This window comes from Giraffa tippelskirchi, chromosome 5 (assembly GCF_054371585.1).
Source record: "Giraffa tippelskirchi isolate mGirTip1 chromosome 5, T2T-mGirTip1v1.2.pri, whole genome shotgun sequence".
In the NCBI taxonomy this organism is placed as follows: Eukaryota; Metazoa; Chordata; class Mammalia; order Artiodactyla; family Giraffidae; genus Giraffa; species Giraffa tippelskirchi.
Window position 1 is genome coordinate 13,608,412 of NC_137279.1, and position 25,982 is coordinate 13,634,393.

Genomic DNA, 25,982 nt, shown 5'->3' on the forward strand with positions numbered 1-25,982 from the left:
TGCTTTTTGTTTAAAAAAAAAAAAATCACTTACTTTGGTGGCTTTAAGGAATATATTGGCTTATGGGGCTCCAGAAACCCCTTCAGAATATCTCTTTTACACACATCAAAAAAAGAACCATCTCTCCAGCCTCTTCCCAGACTGTCCCACTCAAATTTATTTCCCAGCAACAACAACGAGCCATCTGGTTTCTAACAAACACAGTGGCACAATTTCCCTACTTTGAAAGCAAAATAACAACATTATAAGGATTAAAACAATACTAGTTAACATTTATTGGGCACTTACCCTATATTGGAACTTGGGAGGAACATTTTATACACATTATCTCATTTAATATGATAACAACTTCCTGAAATGTATAATTCTACTATCCCCATTTTATATTTACATATCCCCATTTATCCTTTCTTTTACAAAGAAACTGGGACTTACAGAGACCATGTCACACAAAAATACAGAACTCTTATCAGTTAGGAGGACTTCCCTGATAGTTCAGTTGGTAAAGAATCTGCCTGCAATGCAGGAGACTCCGGTTCAATTCCTGGGTTGGGAAGATCCATAGGAGAAGGAATAGGGTACTCATTCCAGTATTCTGGCCTGGAGAATTCCATGGACTATGTAGTCCATGAGGTCACAAGAGTTGGACACGTCTGAATCACTTTCACTTTCACTTTTCACTTTTATAAGTTAGGATGCATTTATTTTTAAGGTACCATAATATTCAACTCTAACTGGCTTAAACAAAAAGAAGTGAAGTGAAAGTCATTCAGACATGTCTGACCCTTTGTGACCCCATGGACTATACAGCCCATAGAATTCTCCAGGCCAAAATACTGGAGTGGGTAGCCTTTCCCTTCTCCAGGGGATCTTCCCAACCCAGAGATCGAACCCAGGTCTCCTGCATTGCAGGCAGATTCTTTACCAGCTGAGCCACAAAGTAACAAACAAAAAGATCACTTCCTTAATCCTTGGGCTTAGAGGTAGGATGGTCTGAATATTGACTTAATCTAAAGGCTCTGGACTTCCTTAGCTCTTTAATCCCCCTCATATTTATTTCCAGGGGCTTCCTTGGTGGCTCAGATGGTAAAGTGTCTGCCTGCAGTGCGGGAGACCCGGGTTCGATCCCTGGGTCGGGAAAATCCCCTGGAGAAGGAAATAGCAACCCACTCCAGTACTATTGCCTGAAAAATTCCATGGACTGAGGAGCCTGGTAGGCTACAGTCCATGGGGTCGCAAAGAGTCGGACACGACTAAGCAACTTCACTTCATATTTATTTCCAGCTCAGACTTGTATGAAGATGCTTGCACCAGACTTGGGATTTACATCCATGCAGGACAATATCCAGAAAATATCTTTTCCAAGACAACCTTAGCTAAGTCTCTTGAGATTTAATGACCTTTCATGAACCAACTGAAAGGGGGATTGGAAATGCTATGGTTGACATAAACATTAAGGTCCATCTCTGCTGGCATTAAACTCCAGCTTATAAAAATGGGCAGTTTCAGTAATGCTTTTATCTAGTCCTCTTCTGCCTAGCTGAATTTAAAGATCTGAGTATCAACTGATAATCTGGGAGAAACAGACTATTAACATAGCAGTGGGTTAAATTTCTGTTATATATCTACATCCATACAATTTTCTGTAATTTATACCAAAATTTTTAAACTGTTATTCCTATAAATTATTTGGTAATTTGGACCATAAAGAAGGCTGAGTGCAGAAGTACTGATGCTTTTGAACTGTGGTGCTGGAGAAGACACTTGAGAGTCCTTTGGACTGCAAGGTCCAACCAGTCCATCCTAAAGGAAATCAACCCTGAATCTTCATTGGAAGGACTGATGCTGAAGCTGAAGCTCCAATACTTTGGCCACCTGATGTGAAGAACTGACTCAATGGAAAAGACCCTGATGCTGGGAAAGACTGAAAACACAAGGGGAAGAGGGCAATAGAGGATGAGATGGTTGGATGGTATCATTGACTCAAAGAACATGAGTTTGAGCAAACTCCAGGAGATAGTGAAGGACAGGGAAGACTGGTGTGTTGCAGTCCATGGGGTCAAGGAGAGTCAGACACAACTAAGTGACTGAACAACAGAATTCTTTCTTAGGACTATGCATCACCTCATTTGTCTAATAAGAAAGTCTATATCTTTGTAGGGCTTATAACCTTCATTTAAGACAACAGTACTTTCAATTTTTCATATATCAATTTTCTCTGAGTATATGAATATAAATTGCCACACTAATGGGACAAGACAAGGTTATATTCTAGCTCTGGGACCCAATCCTAATAATGTCCTATGTTTATCATCATTTAATCTCTAAATCGTGTCCAACTCTTTATGACCCCATGTATTGTAGCTCACCAGGCTCCTCTATCCATGGGTTTTCCCAAGAAGATACTGGAGTGGGTTGCCATTTCCTTCTCCAGAGGATATTCCGGACCCAGAGGTCGAACCTGAGTCTCCTACACTGGCAGGTGGATACTTTACCACCAAGCCACAAGGGAAATCCAACAATAAAGTTCTAAGGTCCTCCCTAGAAGTTTCAGTTCAGTTCCGTTCAGTCGCTCAGTCATGTCCGATTCTTTGCAACCCCATGGACTGCAGCACGCCAGGCCTCCCTGTCCATCCACCAACTCCTGGAGTTTACTCAAACTCATGTCCATTGAGTCGGTGACGCCATCCAACCATCTCATCCTCTGTCGTCCCCTTCTCCTCCTGCCTTTCCCATCATCAGGGTCTTTTCCAAGGAGTCAGTTCTTCACATCAGATGGCCAAATTATTGGAGTTTCAGCTTCAACATCAGTAGTTCCAATGAATGTTCAGGACTGATCTCCTTTAGGATGGACTGGTTGGATCTCCTTGCAGTCCAAGGGACTCTCAAGAGTCTTCTCCAATACCACAGTTCAAAAGCATCTATTCTTAGGTACTCAGCTTTCTTTATATTCCAACTCTCACATCCATTACCTGACTACTGGAAAAACCATAGCCTTGACTAAACGGACCTTTGTTGGCAAAGGTCTAGAAGTTTATCCAACTTGTTTTGAGAATCTCCAAGTTACGCCTGCAGGTTCAGTCAGCTGCTATTTCAAATGCACCAGGCGCTTGCTGACCATGGCCGTGACTCTTCTCACCTCTTCTCTTCTGTAGTACCTTCGGCTGGGAACCACCCTGTCCTCTGGGCATGGTATACTGTGTTGCCATCAATGCCCCATCTGTCTGCACTGAACACCACTACCACTTCCTCAAAAGTCTCACAACTCCTTAAGTGGGTGGTATCCTCACTGATATAAGAGAGAAGGATGCTCTTCTCCACAATGCCCTACTTCATGCTAATGATATTGACTTGTACCCCAGAGTCTTATATAATCCCAGGTTAAAAACTACTCCAAATGGTGACATTCCCATCATTAGGGTCAAGCACAAGGTCAAGGGACAAGAAACCTAGTTCCAGAGACACCTTGCATGCTTCTCCAACTTCAGGCTCCCAAACTCTCATGCAGATGTTTATTCAAATAACTGTTAAGGTCTCCCCCTGTAGTTGTCAGACCTGCCCAGGCATTTCTGAATTGCTACAGTGGACACTGAGGGACACTTTCCTCATAGCTTCCCTCAAAGCTCAGGGACGCTTCCCTCATAGCTCAGTCAGTAAAGAATCTGCCTGCAACACAGCAGTCCCGGATTCAACTCCTGGGTTGGAAAGATCCTCTGGAGAAGGAAATAGCAACCCACTCCAGTATTCTTGCCTGGAGAATCCCATGACAGAGGAGGCTAGCAGGCTACAGTCCATGACGTTGCAGAGTCAGACATGACTTAGTGAGTAAACTACCACAATGGACACAATATGGACTCAAGCCATAGTTTCCTCCAAAGGCTGTTTCTTACAAGAAAATTTGTTTACACTAAAGTAACCTTCCATGTTTGTATATCATATATTAATAAATATTTTAACTAAATTATTTATCCTAGAAATTTGCAATGTGCCGTTAGTTCCTTCATGATCTAATAGGAACTCTTCATGATCTAATGGCTTCATGAGCCATTTCTTTCAAGACAAGGGAGTCTGTCATGAAATGAACAGAATTTGTTTATTGACTATATTCCCTGTGCTGTCCATTATATCCTTAAAACTTATTTATTTTACGCTTATAAGTTTGTACCTTTTAAATCCCTTCACCTATTTTGCCCTCTCCCCACCCATTCCCCTCCGATAATCACAAATTCGTTCTCTGTGGGTCCGTTTCTGTTCTGTTACATCTGTCCATTTGTATTATTATTTTTAGATTCCACATATAAGTGAAAATATATGGTATTTGTCTTTCTCTGTCTTATTTGACTAAGCATAATATGCTCCAGATATTTTATATATAAATATATAAATTTATATATGTAAACTTATACATTTATAAAATATACATTTATCAGCTTATATATATTATAAATATATACATAAATTTATTTTTATAAAAATATAAATTTATATATAATATATGTATTATATATATGTAAAATCCTGTGTTACAAAGAAAAAACCCATCTTCTTAGCTCATATCAGAAACTTAAGTATTTACCACATATTAGATCACAAAAAAAGAGGAAAATAAGAACACACACACATCCACTTGTATGTGATTTCACTTTCACTTTTCACTTTCATGCACTGGAGAAGGAAATGGCAACCCACTCCAGTGTTCTTGCCTGGAGAATCCCAGGGACGGGGGAGCCTAGTGGGCTTCCATCTATGGGGTCGCACAGAGTCGGACACGACTGAAGTGACTTAGCAGCAGCAGCAGCCACGTGTATGTATGCATATATATGAGTATGTGTGTATATATCTGTCGATATATATTTAGGTATGTATGTTTATATAAACACACACAATACAGTTAATCACGCTATTATTCTTCAATAGTTGAAAATTGTTAAAAAAAATTTTGATACTAATTTCAGTAATGACAAACAAAAAAACAAAATTTGTATAGATACCCTGACCACATCAAATCAAACATGAATTATGCAAATGTAATATCTTATCTTTGTTTTAGTGTGTTCCTAGAAACTTACCCAGGAGCCAAATAAGTAAGTAAACAAAATCTTATCATCACAGTTAGGGTCAAGGCAAGGTAACAGAAAGAAAGAGAGAATCATGACAATTAAACATATCTCAAACACATTTTTAGAAACTACAAAGATTTTCTTAATATATACATTGTAGACTATCATAAAAATTTTTAGATAAGTATATAGTTATTGAGCGATAGTTTTTATTTTTTATTTTAGAGATCAAACTTCATTAGAATTTGGCTCAATAACTAACTTCTTATATTCTAGTTTAGTGAACAAATGTAAAATGAGTCAAGGAAGAGTCAAATCAAGCCTCATTTTGCCAGTTATCCAAAAGCTTTACAACAGAAATACAAACTAACCTTACTAAACAATAAAAACTACAAAAATTTTCAAGTTCTGCTAAATGAATTTTAAATAAATGTATAATCAAATCTAAATAACTTATCAGTATAGCATAACACTGTCTAGAAATTAGTACCAGATAAACCTATGCTTCTGCACATCAGTTTAATGCCTTTATTAACGCGTGGCCCAGGGGGCAAAGCCTTTTTGTTTTAATTTTTCTTGAAATCAAAACTGACACAATTAGGTTTGCCCAACTGATGTTGATAAGGTAGTGAGTAATAAAGTAGACCCACTTTATTCAACTGACCTCATTAACTTGTTTTTTGTCCAGATGGAACACTTGACCAGAACTTGTAGAGGCAATTTCTTCATAGACTCTGTATCCAATATGGCTTCTGTCATCACAATCTCCAGTAAGCACAAATACCACCTACAGTTTTTGAAAAAAAGAAGATAATTTAAAGGATTTGGGGAAATCACCATATGGTTATTGAGCACTTACTGTATATTAACATACTGCCAGGCAAGTGGGAGATATGTGTATGTATGTATATATGTATGTGTGTGTGTATATACATATATCTTCCCGATTCACGCAATTTACAGGTGATCTTGAAGCTAATCTTACAAAAGAGGTAAAGTTTACTTTGTCATCTTTGAATCAAAGCTTGGAAATCTGACTTGTTTTGGCCATAAGCACAAGGCAAAATGAGCATTCTACTGGTTCACTGACACTCAAGAGGCCTTGTGTATTTCCACTTGATCTCTTAGTGTTTCTGCCTTGGTCATGACAAGATCATGCCTAAACTAGATTACTGGTCTTAGAAAGAGGTAGAGAAACTTTCAAGGAAGGGCCAAGTCACCCAGAGATCAGCTGAGACAAGCCAAAACCAATCTATGCCTAGATACACAAGTGAGCAAGCAGAGCCTAGGGCAACTGAGCCTGACAAACATGTGAGAAATACATGACTATTGTTTTAAGTCACTGAGAGTTAGAACAGCTTGTTACTCAGCAATAGCTAACTGATACAATGAGTAATTGACTCAGACAAGATTTCACATAGAAGGTGACATTGGAAATACAGGCTTTTTCTGTTAGGGCTATGCTTTTGTCAGTTATATGGATAAGATGATAACAAACATCTTAATTAAACCCTGATCATTTCTTTTCCATATTGTGAAACAATGCATTTACATGCTATGTACAAATACCACATATCCATTTACATTAAGTGACACATACATACATATTGGAGCCCTTATATATGGATCCATAATTGTAGTTATTGACATTTGCCACACATGGGATAGTGCGAAGGGAGGCAATCTCTTACATGCTGTATTTCTTACAGCTGCATTCAGATGGATAATTTGGGGGTGGAAGGTTGACTCCTACTCACCTGTGACTGTTTCTGTTGGATAAGCTGCAGCACCTCATGAGTGAGTTGATAATCCTTGGATCGCGCATCAGTGAAAACATAGATGAAAGACCCAGGAAGAGAAATTTCCAAGGCAATTTTTATAGCTCCGATACTCATTTCTGGACAGTCACCACCACCCTGTTGAGAAACAGTGAGAAAAATCCTATTATTTCACTAGCAGAAAAGAGACAGTTATGACAAATTGCCTTAGAAGCTCAAGGACCAAGAAAGTTCTCTTCATTTCTATTTTCTGTCCGTTTGCCACTGGATTAACCACTTTGGTTACAAGGAGATGGAAAAGACATAAAGTGATGTGGAGACAAAAAAAACAAAAAGCCCATACTTACAGATAAATAAAAAATTCACCCCAGATACACAAAATAATAGAAATTGTTATACACTTTGTAATTAAATATTGATTGACTCCCATTCTCATACATGACTATTTCATATATCTCCTCTTCTCTTATTCTGACTCTTATTTCATGACCTTCCCTCTGTTGTACTGGGAAGACAGAAGCAATCAATAGAGAACTTTCATAAACTCCCACTCCAATACCTACTAACCTACAGTAATAGTAGCCACATGCCTTGCCTTCATGGTGAAGGAATAATTTCACTCACAGCTAAGGCTAACTTCTCACTGGTGCCTAATCAAGGACACAGTTCCTGTGACCATCCCTTCTCTCCATTCCACTGTCAAATTTTTTCTTTTTACTGGATTATCATTTTCACCAGCAAACAAACAGACTGGTTTATCTCCTATAACCCAAGTTTCTGCTCTGATATGACCAATCAGAGAAAACCTCCATGACCACCTTATGTAACGTACAGCCCCTTTGTAACTCTTTCCACTCTGCTTCATTTTGACTACTAACACATAATCTCTGTGCTTTATTTGCTATTGTATTAGGCTCGAAATAAGAAGGAAATGGCAACCCACTCCAGTGTTCTTGCCTGGAGAATCCCAGGGACGGGAGAGCCTGGTGGGCTGCCGTCTATGGGGTCGCACAGAGTCGGACACAACTGAAGCGATTTAGCAGCAGCAGCAAGCTTCCCAGATGGTGCTGGCAGTAAAGAATCCACTTGTCAATACTGGAGATGCAAGAGATGTGGGTTCAAACTCAGGGTTGGTAAGATCCCCTGAGGAGGGCATGGCAACCCATTCCAGTATTCTTGCCTGGAAAATTCCATAGACAGAGGAGACTGACGGGCTATTGTCCATGGGGTTGCAAATAGTCGGACACAGCTGAGCACACGCTACTACTAGGCTCAATATATCATCCTAAACAAAAACAGCCCTCGCCCTAAGAGGAATTCCTGCCACATATATTTCCTTCAAGCACATATGAATTTAAAGATAGAACTCTGAGCATGCTGTGTTTACAGTGTTATACATTATATTTTAAATTTAAGACTATATCCTACTTATGTTATCATGTCATCAATGTTTTTTCCAAAATCACAGCTTTCAATGATTGTGAAATATTCTGTCTACATCCCATAATTTAGTCAGGCATTTCTCTACTGTTAAACATTAATGTTCTTTCAAATTTTCCTCTATTTTAAAGATATAAATACAAACCTATCGTAGAATGATTATATCTATAATACATATTATATATTGTAGTGATTTTATATATTTTTTTCCTCATGTTTCCTTAGCAGATATCAATAACTACAGGGCCAAGGAAATGAACTTTTAATCAGTATGTTTTGAGCAATGAGTAAGTGCTTAAACACCCTGCTAGGATTCAGGCACAGAAAGATGAAGAAGCCAAGGCGTCTTGTACTTAAGCAGCTCATGCCTACAAAAGGCAATCAAAGGAACAGCAGGGCAGCTTGGGAACATTTTGGGGTGGGAGGGCTTGTGATTCCACAGTCCATCAGAACCCAGTAAGAGGGAGCTCTTTCTCAAAATGAAAAGAATTACTTGACAAGGCTTTATTCTAAACTCTTGGAATTCTATTTGATTCTCCTACTGTGGCTTTCCCTGGACTCCAAACAGTCTCGAATTTTGATACAGATACCCTGAGCACCACAGGTCTCATCAGGGTCATACAAGACCAAGCATCAGAATTGTTTACCCTTTAGTCTGGACCACCTGAAGAATCTTTTTTCTTGCACTGGATCCCACTCAATGCTTTTAGCTTTTAAACATCATCGATGGAATGAGTTGGAACCAAGCACCAACTGTTACAAATTACTTCTGAAACTGAGACACACTTTAAAATGTCACACATCAAAAATCACGTCATTAAACAGTAGGGGGCTGGACGCTGTAGTGAATTTCGAGAAGATAACAGCTATCAACTCCCAGAAATTTTATTGAGTTAGCAGGTCCTTTTATTTTTGCAGTAAATGTTTCCTATCCTCTGTTACTGATAATGCATTTTCACAGCATCTAGTCTAACAGGTGATACTGTTCTCAAAAACTTATATATGCATATCCTTAGACTGTACCTATCTCCCAAATTTCAACTTTCTATTTACAACTGCTTTTTAGATCTCTACTTCTAGATGTTTTACAGGTATCTACAATTCAATGCATCTACTATGGAACTCATTATATTTTCCTCAACCATATCGTCCCTGTTTTGGGTACTGCCTGCCTAGAGGTTTAGTTCAAATCCTGAGTCACCTCTGACCCCTCCCCCACCTTCCTTTACCTAATCAGTGGCCAAACCATTTTCCTTCTCCATCCATTATGAATTTGTTCCCTCCCTTCCCCTTTACTTCCTACAATTCACTCTTCTTATCATTAATTGTATTACAAGTATAGCCTCCTATCTAATCTTCTGCTCTTCCGACCACCAAACTTTATATTTCCTGAAGTAAAGAGCTGCCTAGATCATATTCCTACTAAAATCTTTCATTAACTACTGTGTTGGGTCAAATTCTCTCTCTAGCTTTCTATCTCCTGATGCTCCCTCTCCAAAAACTGCTTCCTTGGTAACTAGACTTACCATGATAATCATCGTGAAATGTAGAGAAATATTAAATCACCGTATTTTGTAACAGGAATTGTGTCATAGATCAATTATATTTCAGAAACAAACGAACCCATAGAAAAAGAAATCGGATTGTGGTTACCAGAGGCAGGGGGAGGGGGAACATAATGAAGGTAGTCAAAAGGTACCACCTTGCAGATACAACTAAAATAAGTACTAGGAACGTAAGGTACAACATAGTAAATATAATCAACAGTGCTGTATGTTATATATGAAGGTTGCTGAGAGTAAACTTAGTTCTCATCACAGGGGAAAACATTCTTTTATTTCTCTGGTTTTACATCTCTTTGTGACCTTTGCACAAAGAAATATAAAACTAGAGATATCTCTCTGGTTTTGTATCTCTTTGAGACTCTTTGCAACCCCATGGGGGGCAGCCTGCCAGGCTCTTCTGTCCATGGAATTCTCCAGGTGAGAATACTGGAGTGAATTGCCATTCCCTTCTCCAGGGATCGAACCCAGGTCTCCTGCATTGCAGGCAGATTCTTTACCACTGAGTCACCAAGGAAGCCCCTATACAGTGCTGTATGTCACAATAATTATACCTCAATAAAACTGGAGAGGAAAAATTGCTTCTTTTAATCTATTTTCTATTCTTTAATTATGCCCCTTGCTTCACACCTTAATTCCTTTAGTATTTTCACTTAAATACTCTTTTTACTGTTTCATCTCAACCATCAAACATTCCTCACAGATGTATGCATATCTAAAATCTCCCATTTTCTATAAGCTCTTTGATGGTAGTATGGTGTGCTAAATCCTGAGTCCTCAGATCATAGCATTTGCTGACATACAGTAATTGCTGAGTAAATATTTGTCAGATTGAACTATTTTCCTTCCAAGTTTGAGATAATATGCCTTCCTCTCTTGAAAATGTTCTCTTTTCTCCCAATCAGAAGTACTCCCACACTCACTCTTCAGACGGACTCTAATTTGCTTTCTTCTTTAATAATGTAATACACTTCCCATGACATAACAGTTATGGGGGAGGGGAGATTATTGCATATAGCAAATGCCCTTGAATGAGCATTTGTGTACTAGCAAAGTGGGAAATAACTACTGTGCACACTGGTAACTTTAGTATGTTGGCCAGGAATAATTTATTCTTGTAGCCAACTTTGCATATTGGTAATGAATATCCTGGACTGATCAAAAATTTGTTAGATTTCTATTGTATTTTCAGGCTTCCCTGATAGCACAGTTGGTAAAGAATCTGCCTGCAATGCAGGAGACCTGGATTCGTTCCCTGGGTTGGGAAGATCCCCTGGAGAAGGGAACAGCTACCCTCTCCAGTATACCCACTCAAGTATTCTGGCCTGGAGAATTCCATGAACTGTATAGTCCATGGAGTCGCAAAGAGCCAGACATGACTGAACGACTTTCACTTTCATTGTATTTTCACAAGCTTAAGCAAAAAAAAAAAAGAGATTTCTCAGTTGTACTTGATACTGTGCACCTGAGAGTAAATCACTATATAAATAATCCATTTCACAGCATTTGTTAAGTGGCCAAGTACACAATAATGCTGTGTGGTAAATAACTCTAGTAGAGATGAATTTAATTTTTTTTTATTTTTTTGCTGTCATCTAGTATCAAAGGCATAGGAGGAGTCATCTGCCGGTGGGCCAAAAATCAGAACAGCTAAGTCATCTCCAGAGACACATACTAGGAATGGCAAGAATGATGAAAATGCTGTCCAATTACTTAGTGAAGAACAATCTCTGAGCCACCTGACTTGCATTCAAATTTATCCTAAGAGGACCTCAGGATGTTCATCCCTCAGCATCATCCAGGAGTAGACTCTAGAGACCACTAGAATCCTTGGAAGTTTGCCTATCTCATTATACAAGAGGGTTCCTGAAAAGAAAAATAAGTTTCTTTTTTCCAAAAGAAATTAAAATATAATATTACAGCTTTAGAAAAGCCTCTAATACTTGAGTCTAATTTTCTAATCATTTTAAATCATAAATAAGCACCAAAATCAGCTATAAAAGGAAGACTTTGGTTTTGTGCTATCTACTATCATAACTTCCCTGGTGACTCAGAGGGTAACGTCTGCCTACATTGCAGGAGACCCAGGTTCAATCCCTGGGTCAGGAAGATCTCCTGGAGAAGGAAATGGCAACCCACTCCAGTATTCTTGCCTGGAAAATCCCATGGACGGAGGAATCTGGTAGACTACAGTCCATGGGGTCGCAAAGAGTCAGACATGACTGAGCAACTTCACTTTCACTTTCTTTTCATTATCATAACCACTAACCAGCCACATGTGACTGAGCACTGAAAATATCGTTAGTGCAACTGAGGAACTGAATGTTTTGTTTTAATTAATTGAAATTTAAAAACTGAAGAAGCACTAATTCTTTATCCTGATGACATGGTAAAATGATAACATTTTAAATATAATGGATTACATGGATTATTAAAATTATTTTCAACCGTTTTTTTAAAATTACCTATGTGGCTCACATTCTGGAGCACTGCTTCAGAGTAATATGTTTGGTTTAGTTATGTAGGCTGGATTCTTGACCATTATTTGTAAGGTTGTTGCTTTGATCTAAAAGTCTTCCATGAACTTTGCCTTTATGAAAGTTATCAGAAACAAAATTCAAGTTGCTTTAATTTACTAAGGGTTAGGAATCAAACTAAAATCTACTCCAGAAATCTGTAAATCATTTGCTTCGTTTAAAATATATGTTACTTATATACAAAGTTTATAAATAAAATTTGTATATAGTTATATAAATGTATAAAATACCTCAGAAACTTAACTCACAGGATTGCTAATAGTGTTTCCCAAATAATTAACTGATCTTATGATCATTAAATTTAGCTACAAGGCACATTTGTCAGAACAGGACTAGAGAGAACCATTGTCAAAAGGTCCAAGGTCCATGCTTATAAATAAGCCACACAAGTCATATACTTAGGTTAATTTGTGTCAAACTCATGTACAAATTATAAAATTAGGGCAATGGGATTGTGACTGAACTATAAAAACAAACAGTTTTAAGTTTCTAGTTCCAAACTTTAAAGGCAGTCCTTTAAAAGTCTTAATGTTTTCTGTTTTTACCTGCATAACAAGTAAAAAACTAAAATAATATTCTATAAAACATTTACAATGGAGAAACTTAGAACTGATGAACCTAAACCTATGAAAAGTCTCATTAATTTACCTGACACTTCTGTTGGTAATAAGACACTCTACTTGTATTAACTCAGTGGATATCAACTCTGCACCAAGCACTGAGACAGCAGCATCTCATACACAACGCTATTTACTCTCTACATCAATTTATGAAGTAGAGATCATTTCTAGCACATTTATTGACAGAGCACTAAATCTTAAAAAGCCCTTTCCCAGGATCACACAACCAGTAACTAAAAGAGCAGGGATTTGAACTCAATTTTGCCTGGCCTGAGAGTCTACACAGACTCCAGTGAGGCATTTAATTTCCTTCAACTTCTGTGACTGCAAGTAGCTTATCAGAGCAACTGTAAAAGCAGCAGAAGAAAGATTCTTGTTCTCCTGATGCCCACAGAATATTGCGCTTTCTTTTACTACAACATTTGCTGACTTGTACTTATAATCTATCTGCTTCCTCCCACTAGACCATTGTTTCATGGGGAACTCAGTATGCCATTGTTGCTTGATGAATGAGTGGATAAACAAATGAGTAGTGGGTGAATAAGACTGTACAGAGCAATCTTGACACAACCTACACATACTTACTTGCTATATTCAGTCTGAGCTTACCCAAGCCCGGACCATCTCAACTCAAGTAATAAAATTCCAGAGCTAAGTCTCCTAAGAATGAAAGTGCCAAAAGTTGCTCTTTAGTAAGCAATACATACATGAATATGTACTGTGGTATGTAAAACTAACTCCTCTAAATCTCCCTTCCCCGCCATTTTCTCTCTCTTCCCCTCCCTCCCTGCCATCCTCCACCCCTTCCCAATATAGTAAGGTCAAATTTTATATTTATATATAAAAATGAACACAGCAATGTATATGTATCACATATAAACCTGCATACATATGTGAAAGTTGTGATGGATATAAAGTTGCATAATGTGTTGAATTGCATAATTCTTTAAATACATATAAGGGCCTAACTCTCTTAACATTGTGTTTTTATTTAAACTCTGAAACATAACTAATTTGTGTTAGTAGTTTCATTCGTCATTTTGTCTTTATAATTCTACTGATAGCTACAATTGATCAAGTTGCCAAAGACACAAAGAGAAAAAAAAATCAGAAGCATGTGACCTTTCACAGGAAACTGCTCTTGAGATTAAAAGGGAAAAGAAAACTAACTTCAGAATTACAGTGATAATTATGTTCAGAAAATAAATTCTTGTCAAAAAAGATTAAATAAAAATGACTAGAAATCCTATTAGTCAAGGGAGTAATAAAACAGATTACCATGTAGTCTTTTCTAAATACAAAACAGTGTGGAAGTAGTACTGGAACAAACTGAGCCTTTAAACCCTGACGGGAGTTAAAGATAAATGAAGTCTCTGCCCAAAACCTAATGGGAAAATGCTCATCAAACAAAGGATCAGAGAAGGAAGAAGATTAATCTCAAAGCGGGCCCTTGCCCATGCCTTATTATTTCTCTTCCAGACCATTTCAATTCTATTATCATCTGTTTTCAATGGATTAGTGTTTGTACCAATTGTTTTCCAGTTACACCTAACTCAAAGCAACCAAAAAAAATGAAACATTTTTGGTAGGTTCATTTCTGTGTCCAAAAGACTGACCATTGGCATTACAACATTTACCCTTATTCTAACATAGCTACCATTTACTAAGCCTAGTTTCAGAGTGCAATTGTATTCCTTTCACATGGAACATCCACTGTTTTGAATGTCTTATTTGCACAATTTTCCCTTTATGTATAAAATTTTGGAATTGAAACTCAGTTATAAACTGTGCAAAAGTTTACAACCCTCAGTTCACTTTCTAAAAATACAGTTGTGTGATTCTATAACCAAGAAAACAGAATGTACATGTGGAAACCATTAAATTACATCGAATTTAATTTAAAGTTGCTTCCAAGCAAGTATGAAATAAATCAGAATGACTGTAGAATCCTAATGCATCAGTGACATTTGGTCTTCATCACTTGTAGAAAATATGGTATGGATATGCTAAGAGACAGAATATTTCAGAGTCCAGACTTCAAATCTCCATAATCAAAAAAAGAAGATGCCACATTCTAGGCAGTCCACCATGCTGCCTTTACTAGGCTGAAGAAGATGGAATCCAAATCAAGGTGTCAAAGAACTGCTGATCTCAGTTCCAGCAACACTGAAGCTTAACAATGACGACCATTTCCAGGCTTTCAGGTTATCACTCATCAGTAGTAAGGGTCTAACTCTTCTGAAACTGATCTTTCCATTAATTGGAACTTATTTCATTTTGAGCCTTAAGAGGATATTCAGTTCACTTGCCTTTAAACAATATTAACGCATATATATGGAATTTAAAAAATGGTACTGACGAACCTATTTGCAGGGCAGGAACAGAGACACAGACGTAGAGAACAGACTTGTGGACACAGAGGCGGAAGGAGAGGGTGGGATGAGTTGAGGGAGTAGCATTGAAATATTTACATCACCATGTGTAAAACAGATAACTGGTACGAAGTTGCCGCTAACACAGGGAGCTCAGCCTGGTGCTCTGTGATGACCTAGAGAGGTAGGATAGGGGAGTGGGGTGGGAGAGGCTCAAGAAGGAGGGGATATATGTATACTAATGGCTGATTCATGTTGTTGTATGGCAGAAATCAATACAACATTGTAAAGCACTTATCTCCTCCAATTAAAAATAAATTTTTAAAAAGAATGTATATACCAGGCACTCAATATCTTGATTAATAAATCAGAAAATACTGTGTCTTCATACTTTAAAATATTTCAAAAGCTTCATAACTTACATGAATTATAATAGACCATGGTCCTTTCACGTCTTCCCAGGTGGCACTAGTGGTATAGAACCTGCCTGCCAATGCAGGAGACATAAGAGGCCTGAGTTCAATCCCTGGATCGGGAAGATCCCCTGGAGGAGAACATAGCAACCCACTCCAGTCTTCTTGCCTGGAGAATCCCACAGACAGAGGAGCCTGGTGGGCTATAGTCCATGGGGTTGCAAAGAGTCAGACATGACTGAAGTGACTCAGCGTGACACACATGGTCATTTGAAGAGGGAAACAGAATGTAAGTAACCAAGCACAACAAAAATACCACCATAGAGCTTCTCGTGATCAGAAGACTTACAGACGTGTTCAGGGTTAACTCTAGGCAAAAATGGAAAACTACAAAAATGATACCTTGGAATTATCAGAATACACTTCAGTACATCTCCTCTTTCCTGATACTTAGAGAATTCCCTCCTTTTTCAAGCATTCTGTACCTTTCTATTGGGACCTTTTTCTTTTCCCATCAAATTAAGACACTGCCCTGGTTCCTGGTTGGAACAGGACTTCCCAGGAGGCTTCAGTGGTAAAGAATCTGCCTGTCATTGCAGGAGATACGGTTCCATCCCCGGGTCAGGAAGATCCCCTGAAGAAGGAAATGGCAACCCACTCCAGTACTCTTGCCTTGAAAATCCCATGGACCAAGGCTAGAGTCCATGGGGTCGCAAAGAGTCAGACATGACTGAGCCACTTCACTTTCACTTTTCTCTACCGTTCCTCTGAATTTCTCAGGCTCTCCTGGCCCACTAAAATCTCTCTCTTCCTTTCTGCTCCAACACTCACATATGGATTTTATGTTTCCAGCATAACTGACATTACCTTTGTTTCTGAGTTAACTGAGGAAGTTGTACTGCTGTGATTCTTTTTACTTAAGGTGATAAAAATATATTTATACTGTGTATATTAGGTGTTGACAAAAAATTATCAAGAGAACATATTTTTATTAATAAAATCATTATAATGTATGAATATTGCATTTATATGGAAGTTGAGATAGACAAGTCATTATTCTTAGAACTAGTAAGTAGTCACTAAGCAAGATTGGTAAACTAAGATCTAGATCATCTCAAAGGAAGAGACTAATATATATAGACAGTGGCTACCTGGGGAGTTTGTTTTTCTTTAAATCAACATGAATATAGAAGAATGGAGACTTAGTTTAAAGTTTATATAAGGAAGCCTGAGGGACTTAGCTAATGACTGGACCAGTAATCACAATGGGATAGGCCTGCTCAAGAAAGTCCCTATCAGCCTCCAACACCAACAGAGGGTCCCAGACACTGCACACAGGAGCCCCAGGTATTGTCTGGTGAGGAAAGGCCAGTGCTATCAAATCTCTAACTGATGTTAGAGATGCCTGGGGTACTGATAAGTTTCTGGAAGGGCTCCAAACAGCTGACGGGTTAACTGAGCAAATAATACTCAAAGTCAATACCAAAATCAAGATTCCACAATTCTTGAGACTTTTTCAAGACCTAAGAAGGAAAAACATGGCTTCTTGAGAACTGCTTCTGATCAAGTTGGATTGAGAAGATTAACTCTTTAATTTGATTAAAGAAATTAATTTTTACTTTAAAAATCTTTAATTTTCCATTTTGTTGTAAGTGAGGTTTATAGTTTTTTCTCTAGGAGTCTAGGCTTTAGATAAAAAAACACTCTCCCAAGGGTGGGACGTTCTGAGAGAACAGCATTGAAACATGTATATTATCATATGTGAAACAGAACACCATTCTAGGTTCGATGCATGAGACAAATGCTCAGGGCTGGGGCAATGGGATGACCCAGAGGGATGGGATGGGGAGGGAGGTGGGAGAGGGGGGTTCAGGAGGGGGAACACATGTAAACCCATGGCTGATTCATGTCAATATATAGCAAAAACCACTACAATATTGTAAAGTAATTAGCCACCAACTAAAATAAATAATTAAAAAAAGAAAAAAAAAAAACACTCTCCCAATAAAAACACTTTTTTCCTCCATTTTTACCATCACCTCAAAACAGACAAAATCAGGTATAGTACTATTGAGGGAATAGAATAATCCTTTGGTTGGCTTAATAGCATGAATGGAATAAATCCAGGCATCATAGGTCAGTAGACTCTTCTTAAAAATGTTATTTTTTTCACATATATTTATAATATTTTACTCCACAATGACTCATGCATTTACACTTAAGAATGTACCCCTACATGCACACTCCCAAAAGAACATCAAAAAATGCCCCATTACAATCCACCCCCAACCCATGTTAAGTATTTGCGTATTCTGCTTTGAAAAAGCAACCCAACAGTCAGAACACCCTTCTATACTCTCTGTCCTTTGAGGTTCATGCAAAAGATCATTAAGAAATCAGCCAGCTATTTGCTTCTGGACAGGGTACTAGGATGGAAGGCTAGAAAGAGCCAATTATTCTCACTCAGTGTCAATCTTTAGTCCCCATTCTTCACTTCCCAGAGATATAGGATTGTTTGTCTCTCAGAAAATTTAGTCCTCTAACAGAAAACTCCAGCAGCAAACTAAAGTTTTAATAGATGCTTCAGTCAGGCCCAAAGAAGCCTAACTCACAATAAAAATAATCAAAACCAGCTATGAACACAACTGCAGTATAAACAGTACCTTTCAATCTCTTGAAATGCACTCTGCTCTTGTGTCTCTCCAAGGTGACTGTGAGGTTCCACTTAAATAAGCTTACCACACCAAGTAGCAAGAAAACATGCTGAGTAAAGGGAGTGATTTTCAATTTACAGTTAACTGTCATTTGCTGCTCAGTTAAGTTTAGGTGAGCCAATTACTCAAAGTGACTGACGGAGAAGATGAATTTTATTTTAAGTAAAACTGTTTCATTGAGAATGAGACAGTCCTATACCTACATCTATCTTTAACCCTCTACTTTCCTACTTTGAAGTAAAATACAAAGAGAAATTAAATAAATAAATGTTAATTTGATTAGCTTAATAAGGTTACTTAAACCAATATTTAGAAGGCAAGTAGCAAAGTGAGAAAGGACACTGGCTCGGACATTAAAACACTTCCACTTTTGAGACTGCTCTTGCTACTTGCCAGTGTGATGACCTGAGGAAAACATGTTATCTAATACCTCAAAGCCTGAGTCTCTGAAATTGTAAAAAGGAAGATTAATACTTGTGTGGGTTTGAATTGAGAAGGTGCCTTTAATAAAACACATAGAAAATCTTTCACAAGGCACATGTTCCATAACTGTTGTCCCTTTATGGTGGAATCACCTGGATAACCATTGCCCCTTCATGGTGGAATCACTTGGATAACTGTTGACCCTTCATGTGGAATCACTTGGATAACTGTTGTCCCTTCATGGTGGAATTACTTAGATAACTATTATCCCTTTATGGTAGAATTACTTGGATAACTGCTGTCCATTTATAGTAGAATTACTTGATTATCTTTTTGAAAAGACTGTTGTAGTACCAGAGACAGGAGTAGTAAGAGTAGCATCAATAACTAACATTTATCAAGCCCTTACTTTCAATCCGATGCCGTTCTACTATTCTTGTAGCTTTTACATATATATCATGCGGTGCATGTATTTGACTGTCACTTTCTTTGCTAAATTAAACATGTCATTCCTTCTGTAAAAGTGCATATATATACACTGATATATATGCATTTATAAGTCAAATGCATATTGCTACTGCTAAGTCGCTTCAGTTGTGTCCGACTCTGTGCGACCCCATAAACGGCAGCCCACCAGGGTCCGCCGTCCCTGGGATTCTCCAGACAAGAATACTGGAGTGGGTTGCCGTTTCCTTCTCCACAAATGCATATTAAGAAAACTTAAATGGAAATAAAAACTGCTTTCTTCAGTTGAATCACATCCAACACCAAACATAAAAATCACACTTTTTATAACTCTACATTATATCCGTGTGTCTGTGTGTGTGCACGCTCAGTTATGTCTGATTCTTTGTGATACCCCATGGACTGTAGTCTGCCAGGCTCCCCTGTCCACGGGGTTTTGCAGGCAAGCATACTGGAGTGGGTTGCCATTCCCTTCTCCAGGGGATCTTTCTGACCAGGGATTGAACCCGTGTCTCCTAAGGCTCCTGCATTTCAGGAGGATTCTTTACCCAGTGAGCCATCAGGAAGCCCACATTATATCTACGCTAACATATGATGCTTTCCCCCTTCTGGTTCTAGTCAATTTCTTTTCACTTTCTTAAATTTTTGGTTATATATCAGTTTTGCTTTTTAATTTCATATACAAGACTTCTATAAATTTAGAAATGAAAAGGACACTTCTACATAGTAGCATGATTTGGAATACTTGAGATTAAATAAAATGGATACTGAATTGGCATCATAACTCAGCATTATCTCATTCTCAGTTTTAACACTCTTTGCCTATCTGGCCACAGTTTTTCATATTCTCTTTTGGCAGTTAATTTTAACATCAACTGTTCCCATACTACAGTAAAATATTTTTTCCTTTAACTTCAGTTTGTCTATTTACTCTTCTGTTCCAGTTAAAGAATGACAATAATTGTACCGAACCCTAATTCATAACTCCATCTTGTTACTGTGTGACAATGCTAGTCCACATATTTTTACTTATTCTTGCTTTTATTAAGGTCCATTTTACTTTGGTTTTTTTTGAAAGAAACTGAGAGGTAGGAACATTTAATACAATTCATACAGTACATTTATAATGGGTATTTAGCACAGATTAATTGTGCAAGTAGACTCAATTTTCTATTCTCTTAAGGAGAAACATATAAAAACCCAGGGGCCTCCATGGTGCTGTGCTCAGTCACCCAGTCATGTCCAACTATTTGTGGACCCATGGAATTTTCCAGGTGGACCCAACCAGGCTCTTCTGCCCATGGAATTTTCCAGGCAAGAATACTAGAGTGGAGTGCTACTTTCTACTCAAGGAAATCTTTCCAACACATGGTTCAAACTCTCATCTCTTGCATCTCCTGCACTGACAGAGGATTCTTAACAACTACCACCACCTGGGAAGTCCAAGAGTCTTCATATTTAACACTAAAAATGTTGACATAGTAAAGGTAAGCCTTAATGGACTTCCCAAGTTATTAAAAAAAAAAAAAGAACTGAAATTTGTTTGACATCAAAAAAATTTTATGGTCAATTTTATTAAAAGACTTCTCCAAGAAAAATTAAATTTTATGTGAAGCATTTCAATTCTGGGGATCAACAGTAGAAATATCTTACCTTTTTACATTTCAAATATTTGACTAATATGCTTTTTGCTCTATAAAATATTTGAATAAGAGTATCATTGAAAGCATATCATTATCCAACATGATACACCACATTAACAAATTGAAAGATAAAAACCATATGATTATCTCAATAGATACAGAGAAAATCTTTGACAAAATTAAACATCCATTTATGATAAAAGCCCTCCAGAAAGCAGGCATAGAAGGAGCATAACTCAACATAATAAAAGCCATACATGATAAACCCAAACATTATCCTCAATGGTGAAAAATTGAAAGCATTTCCCCTAAAGTCAGGAACAAGACAAGGGTGCCCACTCTCACCACTACTATTCAACATAGTTTTGGAAGTTTTAGCCACAGCAATCAGAGAAGAAAAAGAAACAAAAGGAATCCAGATTGGAAAAGCAGTAAAACTCTCACTGTTTGCAGATGACATGATCCTCTACATAGAAAACCCTAAAGATGCCACCAGAAAATTACTAGAGCTAATCAATGAATAAAGAAAAGTTGCAGGATATAAAATTAACACACAGAAATCCCTTGCATCCCTGTTCACTAACAAAGAGAAAACAGAAAGAGAAATTAAGGAAACAATTCCATTCACCACTGCAACGAAAAGAATAAAATATTTAGGAATAAATCTACCTAAAGAAACAAAAGACCTATACATGGAAAACTATAAAACACTGATGAAAGGTATCAAAGATGACACAAATAGATGGAGAAATATACCATGTTCAGGGATCGGAAGAATCAATATCATGAAAATAAGTATACTGCCCAAAGCAATCTATAGATTCAATGCAATCCCTATCAAGCTACCAACGGTATTTTTCAGAGAACTAGAACAAATAATTTCACAATTTGTATGGAAATACGAAAAACCTCAAATAGCCAAAGCAATCTTGAGAAAGAAAAATGGACCTGGAGGAATCAACCTGCCTGACTTCAGGCTCTACTACAAAGCTACAGTCATCAAGACAGTACGGTACTGGCACAAAGGCAAAAATACAGACCAATAGAACAAAATAGAAAGCCCAGAGATAAATCCACGCACCTATGGACACCTTATCTTTGACAAAGGAGGCAAGAATATACAATGGAGAAAAGACAATCTCTTTAACAAGTGGTGCTGGGAAAACTGGTCAACCACTTGTAAAAGAATGAAACTAGAACACTTTCTAACACCACATACAAAAATAAACTCAAAATGGATTAAAGATCTAAATGTAAGACCAGAAACTATAAAACTCCTAGAGGAAAACATAAGCAAAACACTCTCTGACATAAATCACAGCAGGATAGTCTATGACCCATCTCCCAGAGTAATGGAAATAAAAGCAAAAATAAACAAATGGGACCTAATTAAACTCAAAAGCTTTTGCACAATGAAGGAAACTATAAGCAAGGTGAAAAGACAGCCTTCAGAATGGGAGAAAATAATAGCAAATGAAGCAACTGACAAAGAATTAATCTCAAAAATATACAAGCAGCTCTTGCAGCTCAATTCCAGAAAAATAACTGACCCAATCCAAAAGTAAGTCAAAGAACTAAACAGACGTTTCTCCAAAGAAGACATATGGATGGCTAACAAATACATGAAAAGATGCTCAACATCACTCATTATCAGAGAAATGCAAATCAAAACCACAAAGAGGTACCATCTCGTGCCGGTCAGAATGGCTGTTATCAAAAAGTCTAGAAACAATAAGTGCTGGAGAGGGTGTAGAGAAAAGGGAACACTGTTGTACACTGTTGGTGGAAATGCAAACTAGTACAGCCACTATGGAGAACAGTGTGGAGATTTCTTAAAAAACTGGAAATAGAACTGCCATATGACCCAGCAATCCCACTGCTGGGCATACACACTGAGGAAACCAGAATTGAAAGAGACACGTGTACCCCAATATTCATCGCAGCACTGTTCATAATAGCCAGGACATGGAAGCAGCCTAGATGTCCACCAGCAGACGAATGGATAAGAAAGCTGTGGCACATATACACAATGGAATGTTATTCAGCTATTAAAAGAATGCATTTGAATCAGTTCTAATGAGGTGGATGAAACTGGAGCCTATTATACAGAGTGAAGTAAGCCAGAAAGAAAAACACCAATACAGTATATTAATGCATTTATATGGAATTTAGGAAGATGGTAACGATGACCCTATATACGAGACAGCAAAAGAGACACAGATGTAAAGGCCAGACTTTTGCACTCTGTGGGAGAAGGTGAGGGTGGGATGATTTGAGAGAATAGCATTGAAACACGTATATTATCATATGTGGAACAGATTGTCATTTCAGGTTCAATGCATGGAAAAGGGTGCTCAGGGCTGGTGCACTGGGATGACTCTGAGGGATGGGATGGGGAGGGAGGTGGGAGAGGGGTTCAGGATGGGGAACACATGTATACCCATGGCTGATTCATGTTAATGTATGGCAAAAATCACTACAATATTGTAAAGTAATTAGCCTCCAATTAAAATAAATACATAAAAAAAGAAAAAAGAAAAAAAAAGAAATTATACGGGGAAAAAAAAAACTTCATAATGCAAAACAAAAGAAAGCACATCATTGTCAACACCATTTTCTAAAAATCAACAAGGTTTATACCTTCTTATAAAGAATGTGACCTGAGACAAGACTTTGCACTGCATATTCACAAGGATATTAATTCTCAAAGCTCTGTGTGATTTGAATACCACTGTTGTCACTTATCAGCCCTTCTTTTCCCCAGAGAAAGCTCAGATGCTTTCTGTACAAGTTACTTTTCTGTATCCCAAATGAAAGAAGATATAGGAAACTAAAATTAATGTTATACATTTAATGGTTTAAGTTTAGTGATTTCTCTTACATTTTTCTTGTAAAATTTTACATTGCTTTTTCCTCAAGTTAATTATCTCTACAAGAAAAATAGCTGAGTCCGGTGAAAAGTTAATGGGCAATTATTTAATTTACTCAAAGTGAATTTCCTTTTCTTGTTTTCAAAACAATTAAATTATGAAAGGAATATTTTTAAAGATTTCTTTAAAAAAAAAATCCACGCTAATTTTAATAAAACAGCCATCCTTGTTGCTCTTCATATCAGTGATTTGGGGGGAGTTAGGGCTTCTCTGGTGGCTCAGGCGGTAAAGTATCTGCCTGCAATGCGGGAGACCTGGGTTCAATCCCTGGGTTGGGATGATCCCCTGGAGAAGGAAATAGCAACCCACTCCAGTACTCTTGCCTGGAAAATCCCATGGACGGAGGAGCCTGGTAGGCTACAGACCACGGAGTCACAAAGAGTCAGACATGACTGAGCAACGTCACTAAAAATTGTAGAAGAGGAACCAAAAAAGGGTCTGGAAATTACACACACACACACACACACACACACACACACACACACAAACTTTAGTATCATACTAAAATTTTGTGAAATTCGTGAATTTTAGTTTCTCAGAGTGGGTTATAAATTAAAATATTCTCTAAGCAAACACTGAAGAGAAAACAAAATACATTCTTTAGGTCAGGGTTAAGTAATGATATAGCCTAGTGTCTTCATATTTGACCCTTACTTGATGAAAATTTTTGCCACTGATTGAAAAAGGAATAATCCACCAGAAACTTTGAAAATAAAAATACTTCCATGGTCTCCCCGATGCTTATAACAGTGTCCAATTTTGAATGAAGAGAAAAAGTAAATATTTGATTCCTTCCCTGGCTAATTGTTCTAATTAAGCATCCTCTTGTATCTCAAGACAATGTAAAAATAAATCCTTAAGATGCAGCCAGTACAGAGGACATCTCCAGAGAAATGGACACCAGCTTTCATTCCAGGGAAGAAAAAAAGATTATTTTCTTGAACAGAGACATTATGACTCTACAGAGTATCTGTTATCAAGTTCAGTTCCAGAGGTTGGCTGAGGAGGGCTCTGGGAAGGGAATCAATGGAGTATGATTAAGGATCATGACCCTCTACCCTGGAGACATATGGAGCAAGGAGGATCTGAAGATCCCTTAGAACAAAAGAAGGGGAGAGGCAGGAAATGAGGAAGTGCCAGGTCTCAATGAGAATGTAGGCATTTGCATTCTGGCCAGATTTCTAAGAATACATCCCAGCTGAATTCTTGCAGAGGGGAAAAGAAATGAATGCAGTAAATCTCTTCCAAACATTCTTTCAGCTAGAAACCTCCATTACATGGCCATACGGAATCTTTATATTACAAACAGTGATGATTAGATTTTTAAGTATCTTCTGTACCATCAGGTAAAGTTTGTATTGTATTTGATATAGTTTCACTGTTAAATATACATTTTTAAAAGAAGCTACGCTCATATGACATTCGTTTATTCAATAGCTCTTAAGTCCACTCTCCTGCAGACACTGATTCATCCCATGGTAGACCAGAGGCTCAGTGAGAGCTGTAAGGCTCTTGCCCTCAGGCGTTCGTGATAAAACACCAGAATATAAAAATATAAACAATTAGGGTAACACAATTTTTAATTCCTGTGTTCCACATACAGGATAGAAATTTTTATGGAAATTTCCATTCAAAGAATGTAGACATCCAAACTGGAAAAGAATTTGCTATATCAGAGGATAGAAGAGTAAATTGTAAATAAGTATTGAGATAATGACTGAAAAAGAATGATATGAGAAAAAAAATAGAGGATTAATGAGAGAAATTATCAGAAGAAATTTAAGAAAAGAGAAAAAAAGACAAGGGATAACTATAAAAACCTATTTAGACATTTATGAAACCTAATCCAATTTAGTATGCAATTTAAAAATAGAGACAGGCACAACGAAAGAACCACAATGGAAAACATATTTGGAATGCCAAACTCCTGAGTTTTTTCACCCTATGCCCCAATTATGCTCATACCACATATAGTTCCAAATGAAGTCATGCACTCAACAGTGAAACCAATTGAAGTATTAAACT

At 37.5% G+C, this 25,982-nt stretch overlaps 1 protein-coding gene across 1 annotated transcript in view; it reads right to left on the bottom strand.

Annotated features, from left to right (window-relative positions):
- Nucleotides 1-25,982, bottom strand: part of HMCN1 (hemicentin 1) — a 521,571-nt gene that overhangs the window by 367,352 nt on the left and 128,237 nt on the right. The window contains exons 3-4 of the mRNA XM_081492191.1: nt 6,818-6,976; nt 5,725-5,847 (exon numbers count right to left, since the gene is read on the bottom strand). Coding sequence (XP_081348317.1) covers nt 5,725-5,847; nt 6,818-6,976 — 282 coding nt within the window. The remainder of the gene's footprint in view (nt 1-5,724; nt 5,848-6,817; nt 6,977-25,982) is intronic.